The following is a 20,976-nucleotide window of genomic DNA, read 5'->3' on the forward strand; positions in this document are numbered from 1 at the left end:
GCCGTCAGGACACATATAACCGCGGGCATACACAGACACTAACTCAGTTCAACTGGATGACTAACGTGGAGTCTCATAGAATGATCCCGCGTCGGTGGGAGCTCCAAGACTCTCTTAAGTAGCTCCCCCGACAAGGCCTGATCAGCAGCAGGTGCGTGGCTTCGGGTGTGGCCAGTCCCCCAGCAGGGCCACACCCACCAGGTCCGAAGGCGCCTGCAAACCAGTGTTCACACACACACACACAAGCACGGAGAAAGAGCAGCAGCAACACCAAAAATACATATAATGTCACCAGTCCATGACTGCCCAGGGATCCTGGGCCGCCCAGACCCAGGACCCTGACAAAAGAAAACGACGGCTTGTTCTCGTGGAGCCTGCTGAGGGCGCCGTGAAGGCGCCGTGAAGGCGCCGTGAAGGCTCCGACACGTGTGTCGCATGTGTGTGACATTATTGTGAATATTAAAAGTGTTTGGTTGATACAAACTCATGAAGCAGTCACACACCGACGGAGGGTTTTTCCTGTTCAGCAGATCCTGTCAGTCCGCTTTGAACTGCGTTACCCAGAAGCCCTCTGTGGGTGGACGTGACAGCAAGGCTCATTTTCACATCCAAAATCCAGCAACAGAAGAAGCCTCCCTGACAGAAATAAGGTTCGAGGAAAGATGAAAGCTGTGGGAGGACTGAATGCTAATTGTCAGGTCTGGCTTTAATGACGGAGACACGGGAAGAAGAAAGGCTGACAGGAAGTCATAATTACCATCTGCCAGGGTGGCCTCGCTCAGATGGAGATGAAGAAGGAGAAACGACATGAAGAGCGATCCAAAGAGAGAGGGAGCACATCCATTTTCTGTCAAACCCTCCAACACTCTGCAGTCATGCCGCTTTTCCAAACCTCCACTCAAAGCCAACCCCCACAGGATTGTAACTTTATTGGAAACAACAACGTGGACGGTGTTTGGTTGTGTTTATGTTCAGCAGTGATGGTCACATGGTTCAAATATGGACTCTGTTTGTTCTCAGGCTATACATCAAAGGTGGCCACAGGTGGGACGTAACAAAGTACAAATACTCTGTTACTGTACTTAAGTAGCATTTTCTGGTGTGTGTACTTTACTCGAGTAATTGTTTTTTGGACTTTTTACTTTTAATTCCTACATTTTACAGTAATGTTTGCACTTTTTACTTCTCGCATTTTCAAAGCAGGCTCGTTACTTTTGGTTTAACACATTTGAGGGAAGTTATTATTTCACGTCACCGTGAGCTTCAAACATCAAACTGATTTAAACCGAAGCAGAAACACATGAGTGGAAATCCTGTTCATATATTTATAATAAATATTACATGTGGCATAAAAACAGATGAAAAAGGCAAAATCGTGTGCTGCCGTTAGCTGCAGTTAGCTGCCGTTAGCTGCAGTTAGCTGCCGTTAGCTGCAGTTAGCTGCCGTTAGCTGCAGTTAGGGGTTGTTAAAGTGATTTTTTGTGTGTCGTTTTGTGTTTTGGCACAACAGCAGAACGACTGCAGGTGTCATAGGCTGTGGTCTAGTTCAGCATCTAGCTAGCTCTACAGAAGAGGAGCGAGCATGAAGGGAGCGGCGATTTTAAGTGTCAGGTCATCTGAAAGCAGCGTTTCTATGAGCTCAACCAACATCAGCAAACAGTTTGTCTCACAGTGTGCTGCAGCTAAAGTCCAGCTGCTGATTTGACAGGGAGAGAAAAGACAGAGAGCTAAGTTCACTCAGAGATGGAGACAGATAGAACTGGTAGTTGACTTCAGAAGGAGGAAGTCCGAGTTGCAGCCTGTCAGCATCAACGGGGAGTGCGTGGAAAGGGTCTCCAGTTTCAAGTTTCTGGGTGTGCACATAGACACAGACCTCCAATGGAGCTCAAACACCTCTGCGGTCTTAAAGAAGGCCCAACAGCGTCTCCACTTTCTGAGAATCCTCAGAAAAATGGACCTGAAGAAGGAGCTGCTGACCGTCTTCTACCGCTGCTCCATTGAAAGCGTGCTGACATATTGCATCGGTGTGTGGTTCTCCAGCTGCACCACAGCACACAGAAAGGCACTCCAGAGGGTCATCAACATGGCCCAAAAAATCATTGGACATCCTCTTCCCTCCCTGAAGGACCTGTACAGCACTCGCTGTCTCCAGAGGGCACGCAGCATCCTACGGGACTGCACACACCCAGGACACCGGGTGTTTAAGCTGCTGCCGTCTGGCAGGAGGTTCAGGCTGCTGAGGTCCTGAACAAATAGACTCAAGGACAGCTTTTACAACAGGGCAACAGCCCTGATCAGTGCTAACAGCTGACCTGACTGGATACCTCCCTGGACTTTTTTAGGGGGGAGGTAACAATGTTTAAAACAATAACAATAATATTTATATTTATAACAAGGTGCAATAATAATTAATGTGCAATAATAACAGTGTGCATAACACATACACTTATTCTTCTTTTTATACTAAGTTAAAAACTATACTGTGTTGTGTTGTTTGTTGCGTTGTGATGTGTCATATCGTGTCGTGTTGTGTTATATGTAGTGCCGACGTAGGACAGTTTTCCAATTTCGTTGTACTACTGTACTATGTATGACTGTGCAATGACAATAAAGAGTTATCTTATCTTATCTTATCTTAGATGATAAAGAAAGAGAGAGCTAAGGCAAAGTGTTTGCTGTAAGTTTCCCAGTTCAAACCTCAGAGTCATCAGAGTGACGCCTGCTGTTGTCCACACAATGTCACCGTGAATCATTCATTATTAACAACACAAATTGTATCGATAGCAGAAACAGTCTTATAACTTATAATTCTCAATTCTCAATGATCCAGGTAAGTAAATCTCCAAAAGTTGATTCTGTTTGACGCCACGTCCAGATGAACAGAATCAACTTTTGGAGATTATAAGTTACTTATATTAATTGCAATGTGATTAATTTCAGGAGAGAATTAACACGTTTCTCAGTTTTGTGTCTGATAACATGCTAGTAATTACATCTGCATGACACAGATGTTAGATATGGTTCAACTTGTTGCACATAAATATACTACAGATACCAGGCTATTCAAATTTTACTTACTTTTACATGTAAATAGAGGATTTTTTTATATTGTAAAGTATATTAGAAATATATGTATATATATTGGTGCTTTGGTACGATGGCTGAGGTTAGAATCAAACTTCATGCTTGGTTAATTTTACTGACTTTTAAGACTTTTTAATGATTTTTTAAAGACTGTTTCTGATGATAAAGATTAACTGTTTTAAAATGTTTGTGAATGTAATGTCTTCACTTCTCCATCTTTGCTTCCTCTGATTCTTATTAGCTTCCTGTCAGAGACACAGTGAATGCAGAGCTGCACAGATTGTTTCGCATCCCTCCCATCTCAGTGTGTCAAATCAGCTAATGTTTGCTTGCTGTAAAACTCTTGGTTTGGGTCGATGTAATGTGTGGTGTCAGAGTCATACTGTACTGCCCTTTTCTGTTTAGATTTTACTTCCAGTCTGTGCCCATCCCAAACCACTGTGCTGAATTTGGTGGTCAGGTGGTCCTGCAAGAGGTCATTGTGCTGTTAATGATGAAATGAGATTGGCTGATCTACCACTGCAGTTTTAGTCCCCATGCTCGTTAAGATTTTACTTAAATTCTGAACGTCACAAACAAACCCAGACCAAGAAACGCAGTTTTAAAAAAGGACCTTTAAAAAGCGTCTGATGGCTACATTGTTGCAGACTTTATTTTGGTCCTTCCTTAACTGGACTTCGATGAGGCCTTCTCACTACAAAAAAGGGCTGTGAAGATTTGGCATTGATGTCATTTTCATCTTTTTGACAAGTGTCACCAGCAGAACCAATGACAGGAACATCTAATGGCTACATCTATGTTAACCCTTCTCCATCCACAGGTAAACCCATCATAGAGAACATCACAGACGCCATCGACAGCAGCAGGAAGACCATCTGTGTGATCAGCTGCCTGCAGAGCGAGTGGCGCTCCAGAGAGATCCAGATGGCCAGGTGGGGGCGCTGTCTTCCATTTTCTATCTGTTGTTCAGGATATGGATCACTTTCTGATTAGCTTAACTAAAGGACTGCATGACAAAGATGGCTCGTTTATGCTGATACAGCATACGCTATATGTTTTGGAAGCAACAATAATAATTTTCTAATTAGTTTTTAATTAAATGTCAATTTGACTTTTCCTTAGTTTGAGTGTTGATCTTGTTAATGATTATTATATGCAGGGCATTTGTAACAGGCAAGCTTTCAGGTATTTCAATATAAACAGAGGTTTTCGACTCTTGTAGACAAGTCGCAATAACTACATCGTTCAAAGCCTCATCATCCAACCTGTGACAGAACATGTACCAAATTAATACTAAAACTAAGATTATAGTACTTTTGTTTGCTTTGTGAGCTAACACATTTCAGGTAGTTTTTTTCCTTTTCAGTGCTCTGAGATGTTTTTGTCTCAGAGTTTAGTTTGCTATAGTTAACTATAATAACCCTGCTGGCTGCTATTATCCTGTCTGCTTGGCTTGACTGTGTTACTTTCTTTGACATCTTTCCCAGTACTTGCTACTTGCCACCTCTGACTGACATGCATTCAAAAACATAATTATTTGAAGCTCTCTTGTTAAGTTAGTGTGGTCCATGTTAAACAGCAGAGGAAACGTGTCCTGTGCTGCTGCAGCTTCCGGCTGTTTGACGAGCAGAAGGACGTGTTGATCCTGTTGTTTCTGGAGGAGATCCCAGCCTGGCAGCTGTCTCCATGCTACCGCATGAGGAAGCTGGTGAAGAAACGCACCTACCTGAGCTGGCCTCAGGCCGGCCAACACCCGGGAGTCTTCTGGCAGAACGTCCGGAGAGCTCTGGAGACCGGGAATGAGAATCCCGAGCTTCTGAGGGGACCGGCAGGATGCTGAGAATAAGAGCAGACCTTTGATGCTCAGAGCAGTCACTGAGTAATACTGTACTAAAATGTCACCTATAACAGCTGCACTGCAGAATATTTGGTTCAAATAGGTGATAAGACATTGGTCTGAGTAAAACATCAGTGACTGGGAGAAATGGTTTGTTAGGTTAAAGCAGCTCGTCCACACGGGCGGAGATGATGTCAAAGCTGGAGAGACGAACGAGTCGGTTTGAAGAGCTTTGGGAACGTTTTTGTTGAGCCTGCAGCTCCGTGTCTTTGGCTCCAAGACGCTGTAATCCACAGACTCGTGCTCATATTTCAGTTACACGATGATGACCTGCGTCTGCATTAATAATAGATATGGTGGCTCTGCTGGTCAACCTTTTGTTCATGAAATTGTTTCTTTGTGGTTCTCATTCATTGGCTTGTTTTAATCAAATCTTTAAAATGACGTTTTAAATTATGACTCAGATGATTATTTAATCTCAGTTAAGAGCGATCTGTGTGAGAACACTTTCATATCCACAGATGATTGGCTGCCTGCCGTTTCAGAGCGTGTCTTTGTGTTTACAGCGTGTTCAGCAGGCAGCAGCGTCACTGTGTTATTGATCAGGGACATTAATCTGGTTCAGAACAGAAAAAAATCCCAGACCATCACTGATTAATTATACTTTTAATTTCCTCAAACGAAGCCTCCTTAATTTGTCAGTATTGATCAGACGAGGCAGTGTGGCTGCAGCACTCAGTCTAATTAATCAAACTCAGATTAAAGTGAGAGATACTTTATTGGACTCATTTATAATGTGACTTTGCTCTTTGTGGTTCGTGTTGTATGAAAATCTTTCTGCAGCTGCAGACGACCAGCAAACCCCCGATCAGGAAACTGATGCTTCTTACTGATAACTGCGACTAACCAGTGCTGCTGACGAGAAATACTGCAAGTAAGTCACCATCACTAGTCGTCCTGTGGAGTCAGGTAGCATGACAGGAAGCTTTGAGTCAGCTGATCCGGCTCCACGCTGTCATGTTCTGACAGCGACCGTGTTTTTATTCTTCTGGGTCAAAGGTCATGCAGCCTGCCGCTTCCCTGTGTGTCAACAAAAAGTTAAAACCCAGCAGCAAAATGCGCTTGTGTGAAAATCGATGTATTTCTGATTTCCATGGCAGTGACAGTTTTAAACGCTTGTCCTCCTTCTTAACCGCTTACTGCGGTCAGGGTGGGGGCGGAGCCTATCTCAGCTGTCCCAGGCCTGATGTTTGAAGGGCCATCATCTGAGCTCTGCTGTGACGCTTCTCATCACTCAGACAGTTTGAAGCTCGCCGATGTTTGTCCTTTTCAAAGACTTTATGTCCTCACGCTGATGATAAGGAGAAACTGACGGGACTTCCTGTTTTGTTTGGGACACGGAGACATGGTGGCGGTGATTCATCAGTCTGTTTTAAGCCAAACCACCGTCTGTAACCACGGCGCTTTCACGCAGTAAACTCGGGTGGTTTTACCTTCTGATTGTTCTGAGTTTCTTCATGCTTCATGACCTGCCCCGCCCTCACGGCCCTCACCTGTCCCCGCCCGTTCTCATCATTCATAATATACTGATGATTTGTCACGTCCCGCGGCGTTCCCGAGGAACGCAAAAGGTGACCGTCCGCATTCTTATGCTACATGCAGGGTTATGGATGAAATCCAGTAGAATGATGCTCCCGCGTCACACGTCCCAGCGACCCACTTCTTATCCCTGACCAATCACCTTCTGGATCATTTCTTGTGGTCGTTGTCTCACTTCTGCTGCAGCCTTATTAAAAACATGTGACTTATGCTGATTCCACCCTCCCACCCCCCAACATAGACGTGGTCTCTAAACAGGAAGTTAAAACGGCGTGTAGCAGGGAGGCGGAGTCTGACGGCCTGGTATGAGAGCGCTCTGGATTAGCAGTCCCATCGAAAGACACTCAGCATCTAAATTCTCGAATCTTTCAAAGACGATCTGTGGACTCCTCGATGGCATCCCATAATTTTCTGATTTATTTATCAGGCGCTCTCTCACACTGAGTTTACAGAGGCAATAAAACTGCTTTACAATGATGGAGATTAAAACATAAAAAAGGAAATTAAAGCTCATAAAGTTAAAGCCCAACAATAAAACTGGAATCACATTAAAACAAACCCACCGAGACACATTAAGTGAACACAGCTTTAATGAGGCTGTTACCTGGCAACCCGTCAGCAGCTCTTCCTCCCGAGGCGTTAGAGTGCAGAGAGGAAACCTTCAGACTGAGACGTGCAGAGAAATCTGCCGCTGTTGCACCTGAGCTGACCTCGAGCTCACCTGTGCTGTCAGGAAACATCCAGAGAGCGACCGGCGCGACCTTTACGCCTTCAGCCGCCCCAAAGTGCCGAAGACGCCCTCACATCCTGCAGACACCGGGTCAGGCAGACAGCCTGGAGAAAGCGTCTTTGTGCGTCATACATCCATATCTGTCCTCACCGTCCCTCTCTGCAGGGCTCACGCCGCGTGCTTACACTTGGGCCTAACAGCCGGGAACAGGGCCGGGATAGAAACACGGGAAAAGACTCTGAGGATGCAACACGTTGATTAATGTTCTGCATGTTCAGAAACCCCGACGTGCTGATGTCGTCAATGATTCCTTCGATGTCAGCTCGGAGGTCGCTCTGTGTAATATCTGAGGCCAGCTGTTATTGTTGCGGGGACGGTGAGATTGTTTACTGCTGACTCCTGAAGGAAAAGCTCGACTTTATTACATCCAGACTTCATTAACGTTGCGGCACAGACACAAGCTTCCCGAGTCTGGCTTCCAAGGAAAACTGAGAGGGAGATAAAGCCGGACCGTCCCAGAGAGACACCGTCAGGATTTACTGACGGCTGCTTCACTGAGAAATTTCACTGCTGGGCTTCACCCTCATCATCCTCGCTCACTTGTTAGGTTTCCCACAACACAACCTGCTTTTCTCAGACACGCCCCCTCATCACAGAAATTATGTTCAGAGATCTCTGGCTCCTCTCTGGGGTCCACTTCCAGCTAAGCACACCTGGAAAACCTCCAAATGGAGCCCACGAGGGACGGGGATCAGATGGCGTCTCTGCTCTGAGCAGGCCAGCGAGCGATGATTAGTGCTGACATCACACCAGTTCACCGGCCCCTCGTGCTCCATCTACCCATCGTCATTAACGAATCAGATGCATCGTGTCGTTGTGCTCGAGGTCCTGCTGCTCTGCTGAAGCAGCTGATTAACCTCAGTTCAGTTTGACTGCAGTTCATATTAAACCCAATAAATTCACAGCAGTCCAAATTTATGGGTTTAATATCCGTCTTCCTCATGTCTGTAAAAGTTCAACAGAAACAACCAGGAAGTGTTTCCTCTGACTTCTCCACAAACACTCGGGCAGCTTCTGATGGGATAATCAGCGAGACGTGGGCGGATCAGCAGGTCAGTGGGCGGGATTTGAACTCTCAGGCTCATATTAGAGATCACACCTGCTGATCACTAACATCCAATCAGAATCCTGAACCTGGAGCTCACACCTCTTGGACGCTCTGTTAGCACATTAGCCTCACAGTGGCCACGTTGTGGGTCAGATAATTACAAATGCTCCAACAGCACAAACAGGGGCAGACAGCTAGCAGCCACCTGTCAGTCAAAGAGGCCACGCCCCTAATAATACCAAACTTTAAACAGGTGAGTTACAGAGATGTCCTCCCTGCGTACAGTTTGTGTGAACATGTTTGTGAGGAGTGACTCCCTGCTGCCTCTGCTGGACGTCAGAGGAACTGCAGGTTAGGTGGGCGGTGCTCCTGTGAGGTGATATCGTACGATATACAGGATTAAATGTAAAGTACGGGGAGTCGAGCTTCCCCCCGCCTGGTGGTCCGCTGTCTCTGTTCTTCTGGAGCGTTTGTAGGCTCTGGTATGGAAGGACTGAAGGGTGAGGAGATGTACAGATGATGCAGTCATGTCTCCAACCTTACCCTCAGCTTTGACCCTCAGCATTTTGTTAGTTTCCCTCACAGCGAATCACATTCACCTCTGTGCTGCTAGGTCACGGGCGGGTGACATCTTGCCCTGCCCTCTTCCTGCTCCTCTTTGTTTTCTTCATTTCTTTGTGTTCAGTTTGCATCGTCTGACTTTTCTGGACTCTCAGTTTTAGTCTGTGTTTCTCTGTCTAACCAGAAGGATCTGGCTTCCTGTTTGTCTGTGTGAAGGATTTCTAATAAAGCTGCTCAGCGTGACTCAAGTCAGCGACCAGCAGGAGCTCACTGGCCACTTTCATCCTTTAAACGGGGAGTGGGGGGGTATCTGAAACAGTGCTGCGGTGCAGACAGATGCTGACAAGGTGTCTGTTTAAAATTATTTTCCACAGCCTTCCAGCGGGCCGGATCGGAGGTTTTGGCAGGCCGATTCTGGCCCCCGGGCCTCATGTTTGACATTCTGGACCATCCCACAGCAGATTTTCTGAAGAATCTTCCTCTCCTCTCCGGCCCTCACCATCCTCTGCTGCTTTAGCTCCTCCCTTTTCACTCCTGCTCTCCTCTCATTGGCTGCCCACAGCTGTTTAGGATCCTGTGAATATTCCTACAATCAGGCTTTTAGAAGAGTTAGGACTTTGATGTAGGCCTCCGGTCTGGTCCAGCTGGAGAAAAGTGTATTTCCTGCTCGCTCGGCGAGCGCTCACCTGTTCCAAAATGTTCCAGGAAGGAAGACGCCGGCAGAGCTGACGGCGAGCAGCGGGAGCTTCTTTCCTGATCTTTTTGCTGCTGCAGCACGTTTGTGACTGCGAGTTGGGTCCTCCTTGATTTTATTGGTTTCTTTCTCTGTGATGTCATCATGTGTCACTAATTAGTCATTTGTATTTGAGTTACTTCCTGTTTTATTTTGAAAGGTTGTTTTCTCATGTCCTATTGTGATTTATCAGCCAATAAAAGCTCCTTATCACTGGTTAACCTGCCCACGTGTCCCACACCTGGCTCCCGTCTGCCATCAGTCTACATAACACTGGAAGGCCAGCAGCGCCCCCTGGTGCTGCCTTTGTTTATCACAGTGAGAAATGAAGCTTCCAGGCTGCGTGTGACTGAACACGTGCACGACGGGACGCCTTTTATGAGTCGTTTTTGAACGTCTAATTTTCGTCCACTTGTAACGCCACGGGACGTCTTTTTTAACGTCTGCTGAACGTCTGGTGTTGATGTCCACAGGACCTCCGTGTACGGGCTATTTCAAGTCCAGATGTGGTCGATGTGGACGTCTTTTCAAAGTCAAACTCATTTAGACTCATTTTTAGTTGTTTTAATGCTTCTACATGTACAGGCTCTGTAGTCTTCTGTACAGCAACAGTTTGGTGTGAAGGACTGCAGAGAGATCAGCGGACGTCTCCAAGATGGCGAAGGATGTTGAGCTAAAACCAAAGCGCGCAGCTGCTCAGTGGACACGGAGCAGAAATGTCCCGAGCTTCTCACAGACAGTTTCAAAATGTGCACATCGACAAAACACTTTAACCATTATTATTTTGGATTTCAACACATTTTATGACAGTTTACACCTGGTTACAAAGAAATAAGAAAAATTGTAGATTGTAAACTAACAAAACAAAAATCCCACATGGACTGAATAAATCGACACGCTAACACATAATAATTCATGTTGTTTTGTAAATAATCTCTATTCATACGTCTCATTTTTATAACAGCAATGTAAATAAAGAAATGTCACAGACGTCCAAAAACATGACCCACGACGCCCAGGTTGAGTATAGACATGATCCGCACATCTGTCCAGTGTTTACGTCATAAACATGAAAATCTGCTTATTTTGTGTGTATCGCTGATTTTTCTTTTTCACTTATTTTAGATAGTTTTTACTTTTAATCTAAAAATGTTTAATTTTTCAGACATTTTTTCCTCCGTGGATTTAAAATGTGGTCTCGGAGCATTGAAGCAAAATCTTCGAGGCAACTGGTGCATGTGTCTGTTATATATGCACCGTTCCTGCAGTCAAACATCTGGTACCAGTGCTGCAGGTCATTCACACTGACGGGTCATCACAACATCGATTGAAAGAAAGTTATCCACATCATTTATTTACTCAGTTACCTCTGTAGAGGGAGAAGCTCAGACTGAGTCAGCGCTGCCACCTGGTGGAAGAAAGCAGAAACTGCACTTCATGCTCAAACCAACCTGTGAACACTGAAACTCCCTGTGTGTGTGTGGTGGCCTGCGTCACAGATGATTGGACTAAACCTGATGTGCTGCACTGCTCGTGGTGATGACTGAAACCTCCGTGAGGCTGAACCGAGCGCTGAAGCTCCGCCCGCCTCGGCACACAGACTGGCTCCAGGTCAGCTGACGGCCTCTGTGTAAACAGAACGCTAATATGAGTGAGGCAGCAGCGTGTCGGTGAAGGTTGAAGCCAATGGGCTGCTCACAGTGAGGAGCTCCGTGCAGCTGTCTGCTGCAGTCATTGTTTAAAAAACAACTTTTTCCTCTTTAATATTATTAATAACATTTTCTGTTTCCTGCCAAATGAATTATTAGTGTTTCATCTTTTCTGAGGATTTGTCCTCATCAAATAAAGAAAACTTGAACACTTTAGCTGTGCTGTATGATGATTGGCCGGCACTTACTGCAGCTCTCTCCCTGACACACCTGAACCCTTATTAATAAATAAACATGCTGAGCTGCGTGACACGATGTTGTGTCTGGAACATGTCTATGAATAAAACCGTTTGCATCAGTAACTGTGACAATGAATGAATGAGCACATTTTCATGTGGAGCGCTGACTTCAGCTCAGGAGAAGAAGCTTGAGGTGAGGTGGAGGTTTTGTAAAGATGGTGGCAGCGCTGAGCCTTTCCCTGATGATGTAACAGGTATGATCCTTCACTGCTTCAGTCTAAAGGTGCTGACATGAATCCAAATGTCCCTTCAGGACCGGAAACACGTATGTTTCCTGTCTGTAGCCACATATGGAAGGGCGATGTCCATCCACTTTAGCCAAACACAGTGAGACATCATGGCGGCTCCACAAACCGGTGCCCGCCCTCATGTGTTTGAGACACACCTCAGTTGTAGAAGTTACGCTCTATGATATCACCAAGGCTCAGCAGGGGAGTGCACACACCTGTGTGGTCAGAGCTGATGGTGACAGCACTGCATCCAAGCATGGTGAACCCGGACAGGTAAACAGGAAGTGTCTGGCAGGTTTAAACCGTCGATCATCACCACAGAACTGTGTTTTCTGAGCACGCTCACACTGCTTCAGCTGGGGACAGAGTTTAGTGAGCATGTCTGCTCTAGCAGATTAAGAGATCCAGTTTGAGTTTCCATCTCAAACCACCGGGTGGCGCTTCTGTGTCATTGCTGATTACCTGAGTGCATGTGCAGCAGGTGTGGCTTAGATCCTGGGTTAGCTTTGTGTGTCTGTGGCTGTTGTGTGTTCCACTCATTACAATCAGCTGATTGCTGACAGAGAAACGCTGCACAGTGATTGGATGTTTAAGTGTGATTGCAGCTTTCCTCCACCAGAGGGCGTTCACGAGTTAAAGGTTCTTCAGCTGTGCAGAGAGCAGAAAGTTTGTCTCATCTGTGTGTGTGTGTGTGAGTGAGCATGAGCCAGAGGCAGGCAGAGACGGATCCAGGAGAGCGGCGCTAACTGGTTGTCGGTAAGCTCAGAGTTCAAAGGTCGTGGCGTGGCTGCAGCTCATGGGTGGCTGACCGTGAACATCAGGACGTTTCCAGACTGCAGCAGCAGATCAGTGATGGACTTTGAGCTGTGGACGGGTCACAGCAGAAGTTTGCTCAGTTGAAGTTTGTTTCCAGCGTCTTCTTCCTGTCACATGGTGGCGTTAGTCTCCGCCCATCAGAGACCCTTTAACCATCCTCCTGCTCCCGCTGATGGGTGCAGCCTGAGCGGACTCTCTGTGTCAGACTGCCTGAGCTCGCAGGTCGTCAGCAGAGTCGTAACTTAAATGTAAACAAACCCGGCTCCTCTCCAACCCTCTGTAGGTCTCCCCCAGTCTCCATCGTCAGCTCCGTCTCCCAGTGAGCTCGGGTCCATTGCTATAGCAACGGGTTGCCATGGGCAACGAGACACAGCCAGCGCCAGTCAGCATCCTCCTCCTCCTCGCAGTTGTTGTGAGATTCAGGCAGGCAGAGGGGAGAGAAGGCGCGGCGCGTGCAGAGCAGCAGAGACGAGAGGAGAAGAAAGACGCTTTCCTCTCCTTGCCACCGGAATAAAACCCAAAAAGCAAAATAAAGACATCAGGCATCCAGTCAGACGCCTGCATTCTGCTGTCTGCGTCTCGGAGTGCAACAAGAGGATGGCAACAACTTGTTCATGCAGGAAAGTGTCTGTTCAGTGCAGGCGGTGACCCCGACGCCAAACCTGCTGCCGCCGAGCAAGAGTGCGCCGACATCACCTGCTGCCGCTGCAGGGTGAGTCCAACTTCCTGTCAATCTCATTCTACCTGAATCGTGCCTGTCAGGCGTCCTGTGGGTGCAGAGCAGCAGGGTTCAGGGTGGTGCAGCGAGGTGAGCCGTGGACCTCGCCGTGTCGTTTCCATCGGCACAAAACATCAGCTTCTAATTTCTGTGACATCGTGTGTGTGTGTGTGTGTGTGTGACTGTGTGTGTGTGTGTGTGTGCGTCTGTGGTCTTTTGACTGTGCCTTTATAATGGCAGCTACAGGTGGGTGCTGCCGCTCTCTCGCCCTCGTTTGCAGCTCTGTTTGAGTTAATGGCAGCAGACCTGACTGACCACAGGCACTGATCACAGACACTGACCACAGGCACTGACCACAGGCACTGATCACAGACACTGACCACAGACACTGATCACAGACACTGACCACAGGCACTGACCACAGGCACTGATCACAGACACTGACCACAGACACTGATCACAGGCACTGATCACAGACACTGACCACAGACACTGACCACAGGCACTGATCACAGACACTGACCACAGGCACTGACCACAGGCACTGATCACAGACACTGACCACAGGCACTGATCACAGGCACTGATCACAGACACTGACCACAGGCACTGACCACAGGCACTGATCACAGACACTGACCACAGACACTGATCACAGACACTGACCACAGGCACTGACCACAGGCACTGATCACAGACACTGACCACAGGCACTGACCACAGGCACTGATCACAGACACTGACCACAGACACTGATCACACACACTGATCACAGGCACTGACCACAGGCACTGATCACAGGCACTGATCACACACACTGATCACAGACACTGATCACACACACTGATCACAGGCACTGACCACAGGCACTGATCACAGACACTGACCACAGGCACTGATCACAGACACTGACCACAGACACTGATCACAGACACTGATCACAGGCACTGACCACAGGCACTGACCACAGGCACTGACAACAGACACTGACCACAGGCACTGACCACAGGCACTGACCACAGACACTGATCACAGACACTGACCACAGGCACTGATCACAGACACTGACCACAGGCACTGACCACAGACACTGATCACAGACACTGACCACAGACACTGATCACAGACACTGACCACAGACACTGATCACAGGCACTGACCACAGGCACTGACCACAGACACTGATCACAGGCACTGATCACAGACACTGACCACAGACACTGACCACAGGCACTGATCACAGACACTGACCACAGACACTGATCACAGACACTGACCACAGGCACTGACCACAGGCACTGATCACAGACACTGACCACAGACACTGATCACAGGCACTGATCACAGACACTGACCACAGACACTGATCACAGACACTGACCACAGACACTGATCACAGACACTGACCACAGGCACTGACCACAGGCACTGATCACAGACACTGACCACAGACACTGATCACAGGCACTGATCACAGACACTGACCACAGACACTGACCACAGGCACTGATCACAGACACTGACCACAGGCACTGACCACAGGCACTGATCACAGACACTGACCACAGGCACTGATCACAGGCACTGATCACAGACACTGACCACAGGCACTGACCACAGGCACTGATCACAGACACTGACCACAGACACTGATCACAGACACTGACCACAGGCACTGACCACAGGCACTGATCACAGACACTGACCACAGGCACTGACCACAGGCACTGATCACAGACACTGACCACAGACACTGATCACACACACTGATCACAGGCACTGACCACAGGCACTGATCACAGGCACTGATCACACACACTGATCACAGACACTGATCACACACACTGATCACAGACACTGACCACAGGCACTGATCACAGACACTGACCACAGACACTGATCACAGACACTGATCACAGGCACTGACCACAGGCACTGACCACAGGCACTGACAACAGACACTGACCACAGGCACTGACCACAGGCACTGACCACAGACACTGATCACAGACACTGACCACAGGCACTGATCACAGACACTGACCACAGGCACTGACCACAGACACTGATCACAGACACTGACCACAGACACTGATCACAGACACTGACCACAGACACTGATCACAGGCACTGACCACAGGCACTGACCACAGGCACTGATCACAGACACTGATCACAGACACTGACCACAGACACTGATCACAGACACTGACCACAGACACTGATCACAGGCACTGACTACAGGCACTGACCACAGGCACTGATCACAGACACTGACCACAGACACTGATCACAGACACTGATCACAGACACTGACTACAGGCACTGATCACAGACACTGATCACAGACACTGACCACAGGCACTGACCACAGACACTGATCACAGACACTGACCACAGACACTGACCACAGGCACTGATCACAGGCACTGACAACAGACACTGATCACAGACACTGACCACAGACACTGACCACAGACACTGATCACAGGCACTGACCACAGACACTGATAACAGACACTGACCACAGACACTGACCACAGGCACTGATCACAGGCACTGACCACAGGCACTGATCACAGACACTGATCACAGACACTGATCACAGACACTGAGCACAGACACTGACCACAGACACAGCCGTCGGCCTGTTAGGTAAACGTTTCAAACCTGCCCATTTCTAAACTTCACACCTTCTGTGACCGAAACATTCAGACGTGCCGCTGATCGTCGTGCGAGCTGGAAAAAGTGTTTTCTTTCATTCACAGCTTTACCTCCAAATTAAGTTTCAAGCTAACAACGAGACGCAACAAGCTGAGGATCAACAACTAGTCAAAGAAGGAAAAAGAATATGTTACACATACCAACAGACCTTCCTGCAGTGCCTTCAACGGCCACCAGGGGAGGCTTTGACTCACTGATGTAAACCATAGACTGTATATAAACAATGGCTATCATAGGGTAGTGACCCCACTTCCTGCTCCGTTGTGACTCTGATGAGAGTGTAGTCTTTGACCTTTGCGGTTTATTCAGTTGGACCTGAGAGCAGAAAGTCATCATGAAGGTGTCAGCTGAGCTCTGATCAGCTGATCGTTGTGGGAACAGGAAGTTTGCATCTAAAATAAACTCACAGAGATTCACAAATGTTCGCACACAGAAAGACCTGAAACTCTATTTAATACCTAATAATCACCATTTAGTGAAACTGGTCTGTGCTCAGAATCAGAGCCACGCCTCTGTGACATCATCAGCACAGAGTTTCTGAATGTCTGTTATTTATTTATACATTTACTCATATGAAACTAATTGAACACTGATCACCTGGGGACAGGAAGCCACACCCATCTCTGATACCAACACACCTGATCAGAAGAACTGGACTGGAACAGCCACCCCAGCAGTGATGGATCAAATGACCTTTATTACCTTTGTGGAGAAGCTGTGGCTTTGTGTCAAAAGAGTTAAACTGCACCAATCACAGCAGAAGCTAAACAACACAAGACTGAAGGTCAAAGGTCACACTTCACCTCAGCTATGATTTGAAAGTGTGATGGGAGATCATGACGCATCATCAGGACATCTTGGTAGTGTAAAGGCAGAGCAGGTCATCTGCAGATCAGAAGGTTGGTGGTTCGATCCCTGTCTGCTCCAGGCACCATGTCTTGGCTAAGATGTTACATCAGGTTGCTCTCTGATGCGTGTGTTAGCTGAAAAGCATAGAAAACGTGCTCGTGTGAGTGGGTGAACGAGGCAAGTTGTATCGAGTGCGCAGATAAGCATGAGAACCTGTCCATTTTTTGTTCTTTAAATAAAATGTGAACATTGTGTGGATGCCAAACCACCAAAGACACATTTGTAACCAGCAGCTGTGATGGATTTTTAAAGGCTGAGCAGAAACATGCCCGCAGATGTCTGCTGCTCTGAAATCCATAAAGTATATCAGTTTGAGTGACTGCTATTCATTTCTTGGAATTTGTAAGTAACTGTGATATTGTTTTACACGGTAAACACATTTTTGTGCATTTCGTTTTGTTGGAAAGGTCACAGAATCATGACTTTAATAAACACTTCACTGCAAAGTCTGAGGGACGTAATGTGACAGCAAGGATGTGTAAAAGGGAGGAGCTGACATGAGACAGAGACACAAAGAGACAAAAAGACAAAGATGCAAAGGGACATAGAGACAAAAAGACAAAACGACAAAAAGACAAAGCGATAAAGACACATATGCATAAAGACACAAAAAGACAAAGACACAAAAAGGCAAAGAGATGAAAAGACAAAGGGACAAAGAGACAAAAAGTAGTGCTGTCAGCGTTAATCTCGGATTTACGGACCGCCCCGTGCGTGGGGCTGCATTAACAAGCTAACTGCGCTAACACATTGACGCCACGCAGCCCCACGCACGGGGCGAGCAGAGCTAACTCGCTGACGGCGATTTGTTGCGTTAATGCGGTTTTGGCGTTAATGTCATTTTAACGAGATTAACACCGACAGCACTACCAAAAAGACAAAGAGACAAAGAGTTGGAGTTGGCTGAAGCCACGGTGATGTGAGGACGTCTGCAGGCTCAGAGTGAATCAGCTGTTTCTGGGACTGAACCGATTGTCCTCTTGCTCACATGTTTGTCAGCTGATCTGAATCTGAATCTCTGCACCGCCGTCGAGCTTACTTCATATGAAAGGCTGTGATTGACGTGTGAAGCTCTTCCCATCCAGGTTTAAAGAAACTGCAGCATGAAAATGTTTTTCACACCATCAGAGGCAAAAGTGTTAAAACAGACTGTGAGCCACGCTGACGCCAAATCTGTCGACGTGTTTCATCCAAAAACAGTCCGAGTGTGGACTGCACATGCTCAGTACCAACCTGAGACAGAACAGAGGAGCTGTCAGAATATTTATATCCACACCGTCCTGTTTTAACTTCATTTATATTTAGATGAACTGATCCATGTGTGAGATCCATATTTAATTACAGTTCTGAGACAACAGATGCACAGAAATAGACTCAGAAAAAATAGACACAGAAACAGGACAGATTTTTATACTTGACTGATTCTGATTCAGTGGAATTCTCTTTATTGGGTCCTCCTCACCTTCACGGGAGACATTAACAGATCAGCCAAAAAATGAGGAGATGCAGGTAGGTTACAGAGACATTACAGACGTTAGAGACGCACTCCAACAGTAAAGAGAAGAACAGTAAAGAAAGAGAGATGCAGAAAGTAAACATGAACGAACAAGCACAAAAACAAAGGACTGTACACAGAAATACACTATAAGGATGTGGAGACGACCCATTCTCACACAAAGGAAAAACATGAGATGCAGGATGACCTCAAAGACATAAAAAAATGTCAAAGATGGAAAACGAGCAGAAATAGGCACTAAGAGCAGGTTTCCCACACACTGAATAAACCTGTTGGATTAGCAACCGTTTCTCTGTTCTGGGCACAGACGGACTCGATGTGGAGGCCGGGTGTGGCTGAGACCGAGCACCAGACTGGATGACAGATTCAATCTGTGCAGGTCTCACAAACAGCGTTTAATCCAAGAGAATCACAATCAACCTGAAATATGAAGAGGGGCAGTGACAGCGCAGCACTTCCTGCTATCACAGAGACACATTTCATCAGGAGGGAGATGAGAAACAGAGAAAGTAATTACAGCGCTGAAATAAAGTGAGATGAAGTGCAGACAGAGAAAACAGGTCCGATAGCTGAATTCAAAGTCATTAACTGCAAACAGAGAGAGTCACAAAAACACAAGGAAACATTCAGATCTGAGAAGGCAGGGCTCAGATATCCTGAAGAAAAGTTCATGAAACTGAAACAAGTGTGACTGTTCAAGGCACAAACCCTCCAACCTCCAGGGTTGTCTGATTAGCCACAGTTCATACTGTAACAGTTCTGATGATGCACACTGTGCATTAGAATTAACCCGACAGTGATTTTATTCAATAACTGACTTATTTTTGTCTGTAAAAGCAAACCTTCTCAGACCTGGACATGATTATTGATTTCAGGAAGTCATAGTTCCCCACCTGCTGTCATTACCGCTGCAGACAGTCAGACTGTGGACAGGTATTTAGTAGAGGTGGGAATCACCATACATCCCACGATACGATATTATCACAATACTTAACGCACGATACGATATTATTGCAATTTTTAAAAATATTTTGCGATATTCAGATTCTGTACATAAAGGTAAACTTTATCAATATTCATTTTATCTAATATCAAAGTCTCACACTCAGTCTTTCTCTCATTTCAGTCAGTTTTATTGTTGACAAACTGAACGGTTTGTATTACAGTCTAGTCCAACTTAACTGAATGCAACCATCTGGTACAATTATAGCTATTCTGAACTATGCAATTTATGAAAACTATGCAGCCCCTTCAGCAACTGAAGAATTTGAAAGTAAATTAAAACAAAATATAATTTTACAATAAATAAAAAAGTTTTAAACTTAATTAAAATAAAACATGACTTAAATTAAAATAAGTAAACTGTCATGTTTATTGCTGCCAAAAAAAAGTTAAACACATTTGGACAGTGTCAGGATTCTTGCTCAGAAAAAGGATCAACATGCTCTGAAGTCAGAGCACAAAAACCTTTTTTGTAACAAAATATCGATTTCTGCTGTCCTTGTATCGATACATTATTAGCAAACAAAATATCACGATACTACACAGTATCGATTTTTTCCCCCACCCCTAGTATTTAGTAGGGGTGCAACGATACACAAAATTCACGGTTCGGTTCAATACTTTGGTGTCACGGTTCGATATTTTTTCGATACAATATCGAACCGTGCCTTTTTAATTTGTCATTTATTAAAATTACAAATATATATTTTAACTCAAACGTACAGTTTTTAAATTTAATGTTGCTGAAACAACAAAGTAATAAAAAAATAAATCTATCTGATGAGAAATCACTCATCTTTGGAAAAGAGAGTTTATTACAGAGAAATGGCTCTTTCCAAAATAAAAGCTATACTATACGCTTCTTCTGGGCTATATTCTCAGCAGCATATTAAACATATCAGGTCCCCATAAGGAGGATCCTGTGCTAACGGCTGTCTAAATGATTCGGGTAAAGTTTGTAGCATGCGTGCTTGTTGTTTTTGTCTGCTTCCACTTGTCTTTGCACTAGGATGATGTTGGAGTAAATGTGCAGTCATATTCGTTGTGTTCACACTAGTGCTGTCAGCGTTAATCTGAAATGACGTTAACGCCACAACACGGCAAATCTCCGTTAACGAGCTACCGCGGATCGCCCCGTGCGTGGGGCTGGACGGCCAACACGTTAACGAGCTAACTGCGCTAACACACTAGTTCCCACCAATGTAATTGAGCATTGCGTGGCACATCCGACATACTGTTTTACTTTAGTCCATGACGCGCTTACCTTCAGGGTCATACGTCACATGAAAACCAAAATAGTTCCAAAGGCCAGATCTGAATGAGGGTGGGGGAGGTTCAATTTGCCATGTTGCAACGATAGCTCAGCTTCTGTCTTGCTAGCTTGCCTTGCACTCAGTGGCTCTGCGTTCGACTACTCCGCCTAGGCTGCACTGTCGAGCGCAGATCCACTGAGCGCTCAAC

The 20,976-nt window shown here is 46.2% G+C and overlaps 1 protein-coding gene and 1 long non-coding RNA gene across 2 annotated transcripts in view; both read left to right on the plus strand.

The window, feature by feature from the left end:
• Window positions 1-3,825: 3,825 nt before the first annotated feature.
• LOC146363627 (toll-like receptor 13) lies at window positions 3,826-4,924 on the plus strand. The gene is made up of 2 exons (XM_084919000.1): window positions 3,826-4,016; window positions 4,693-4,924. Exons 1-2 carry the CDS (start codon window positions 3,853-3,855, stop codon window positions 4,922-4,924), a joined length of 396 nt encoding a protein of 131 aa, XP_084775126.1. The 5' UTR covers window positions 3,826-3,852.
• A 7,912-nt stretch (window positions 4,925-12,836) lies between these two features.
• LOC146363628 (uncharacterized) overlaps window positions 12,837-20,976 on the plus strand; it is a 36,514-nt gene continuing 28,374 nt past the window's right edge. The window contains exon 1 of the long non-coding RNA XR_014799181.1: window positions 12,837-13,358. This is a non-coding gene — a long non-coding RNA (uncharacterized LOC146363628). The remainder of the gene's footprint in view (window positions 13,359-20,976) is intronic.

The sequence above is a fragment of the Perissodus microlepis genome, chromosome 22 (assembly GCF_051167445.1).
Source record: "Perissodus microlepis isolate ML-2025 ecotype Zambia chromosome 22, ASM5116744v1, whole genome shotgun sequence".
Classification (NCBI taxonomy): Eukaryota; Metazoa; Chordata; class Actinopteri; order Cichliformes; family Cichlidae; genus Perissodus; species Perissodus microlepis.

Bases quoted from the DNA above. Each gene is read 5' to 3' on its own strand.
- LOC146363627 (XM_084919000.1), top strand. From the start codon at position 3,853: ATGACAGGAACATCTAATGGCTACATCTATGTTAACCCTTCTCCATCC. The intron at 4,017-4,692 runs GTGGGGGCGCTG...GTGCTGCTGCAG, and splicing joins AGAGAGATCCAGATGGCCAG to CTTCCGGCTGTTTGACGAGC.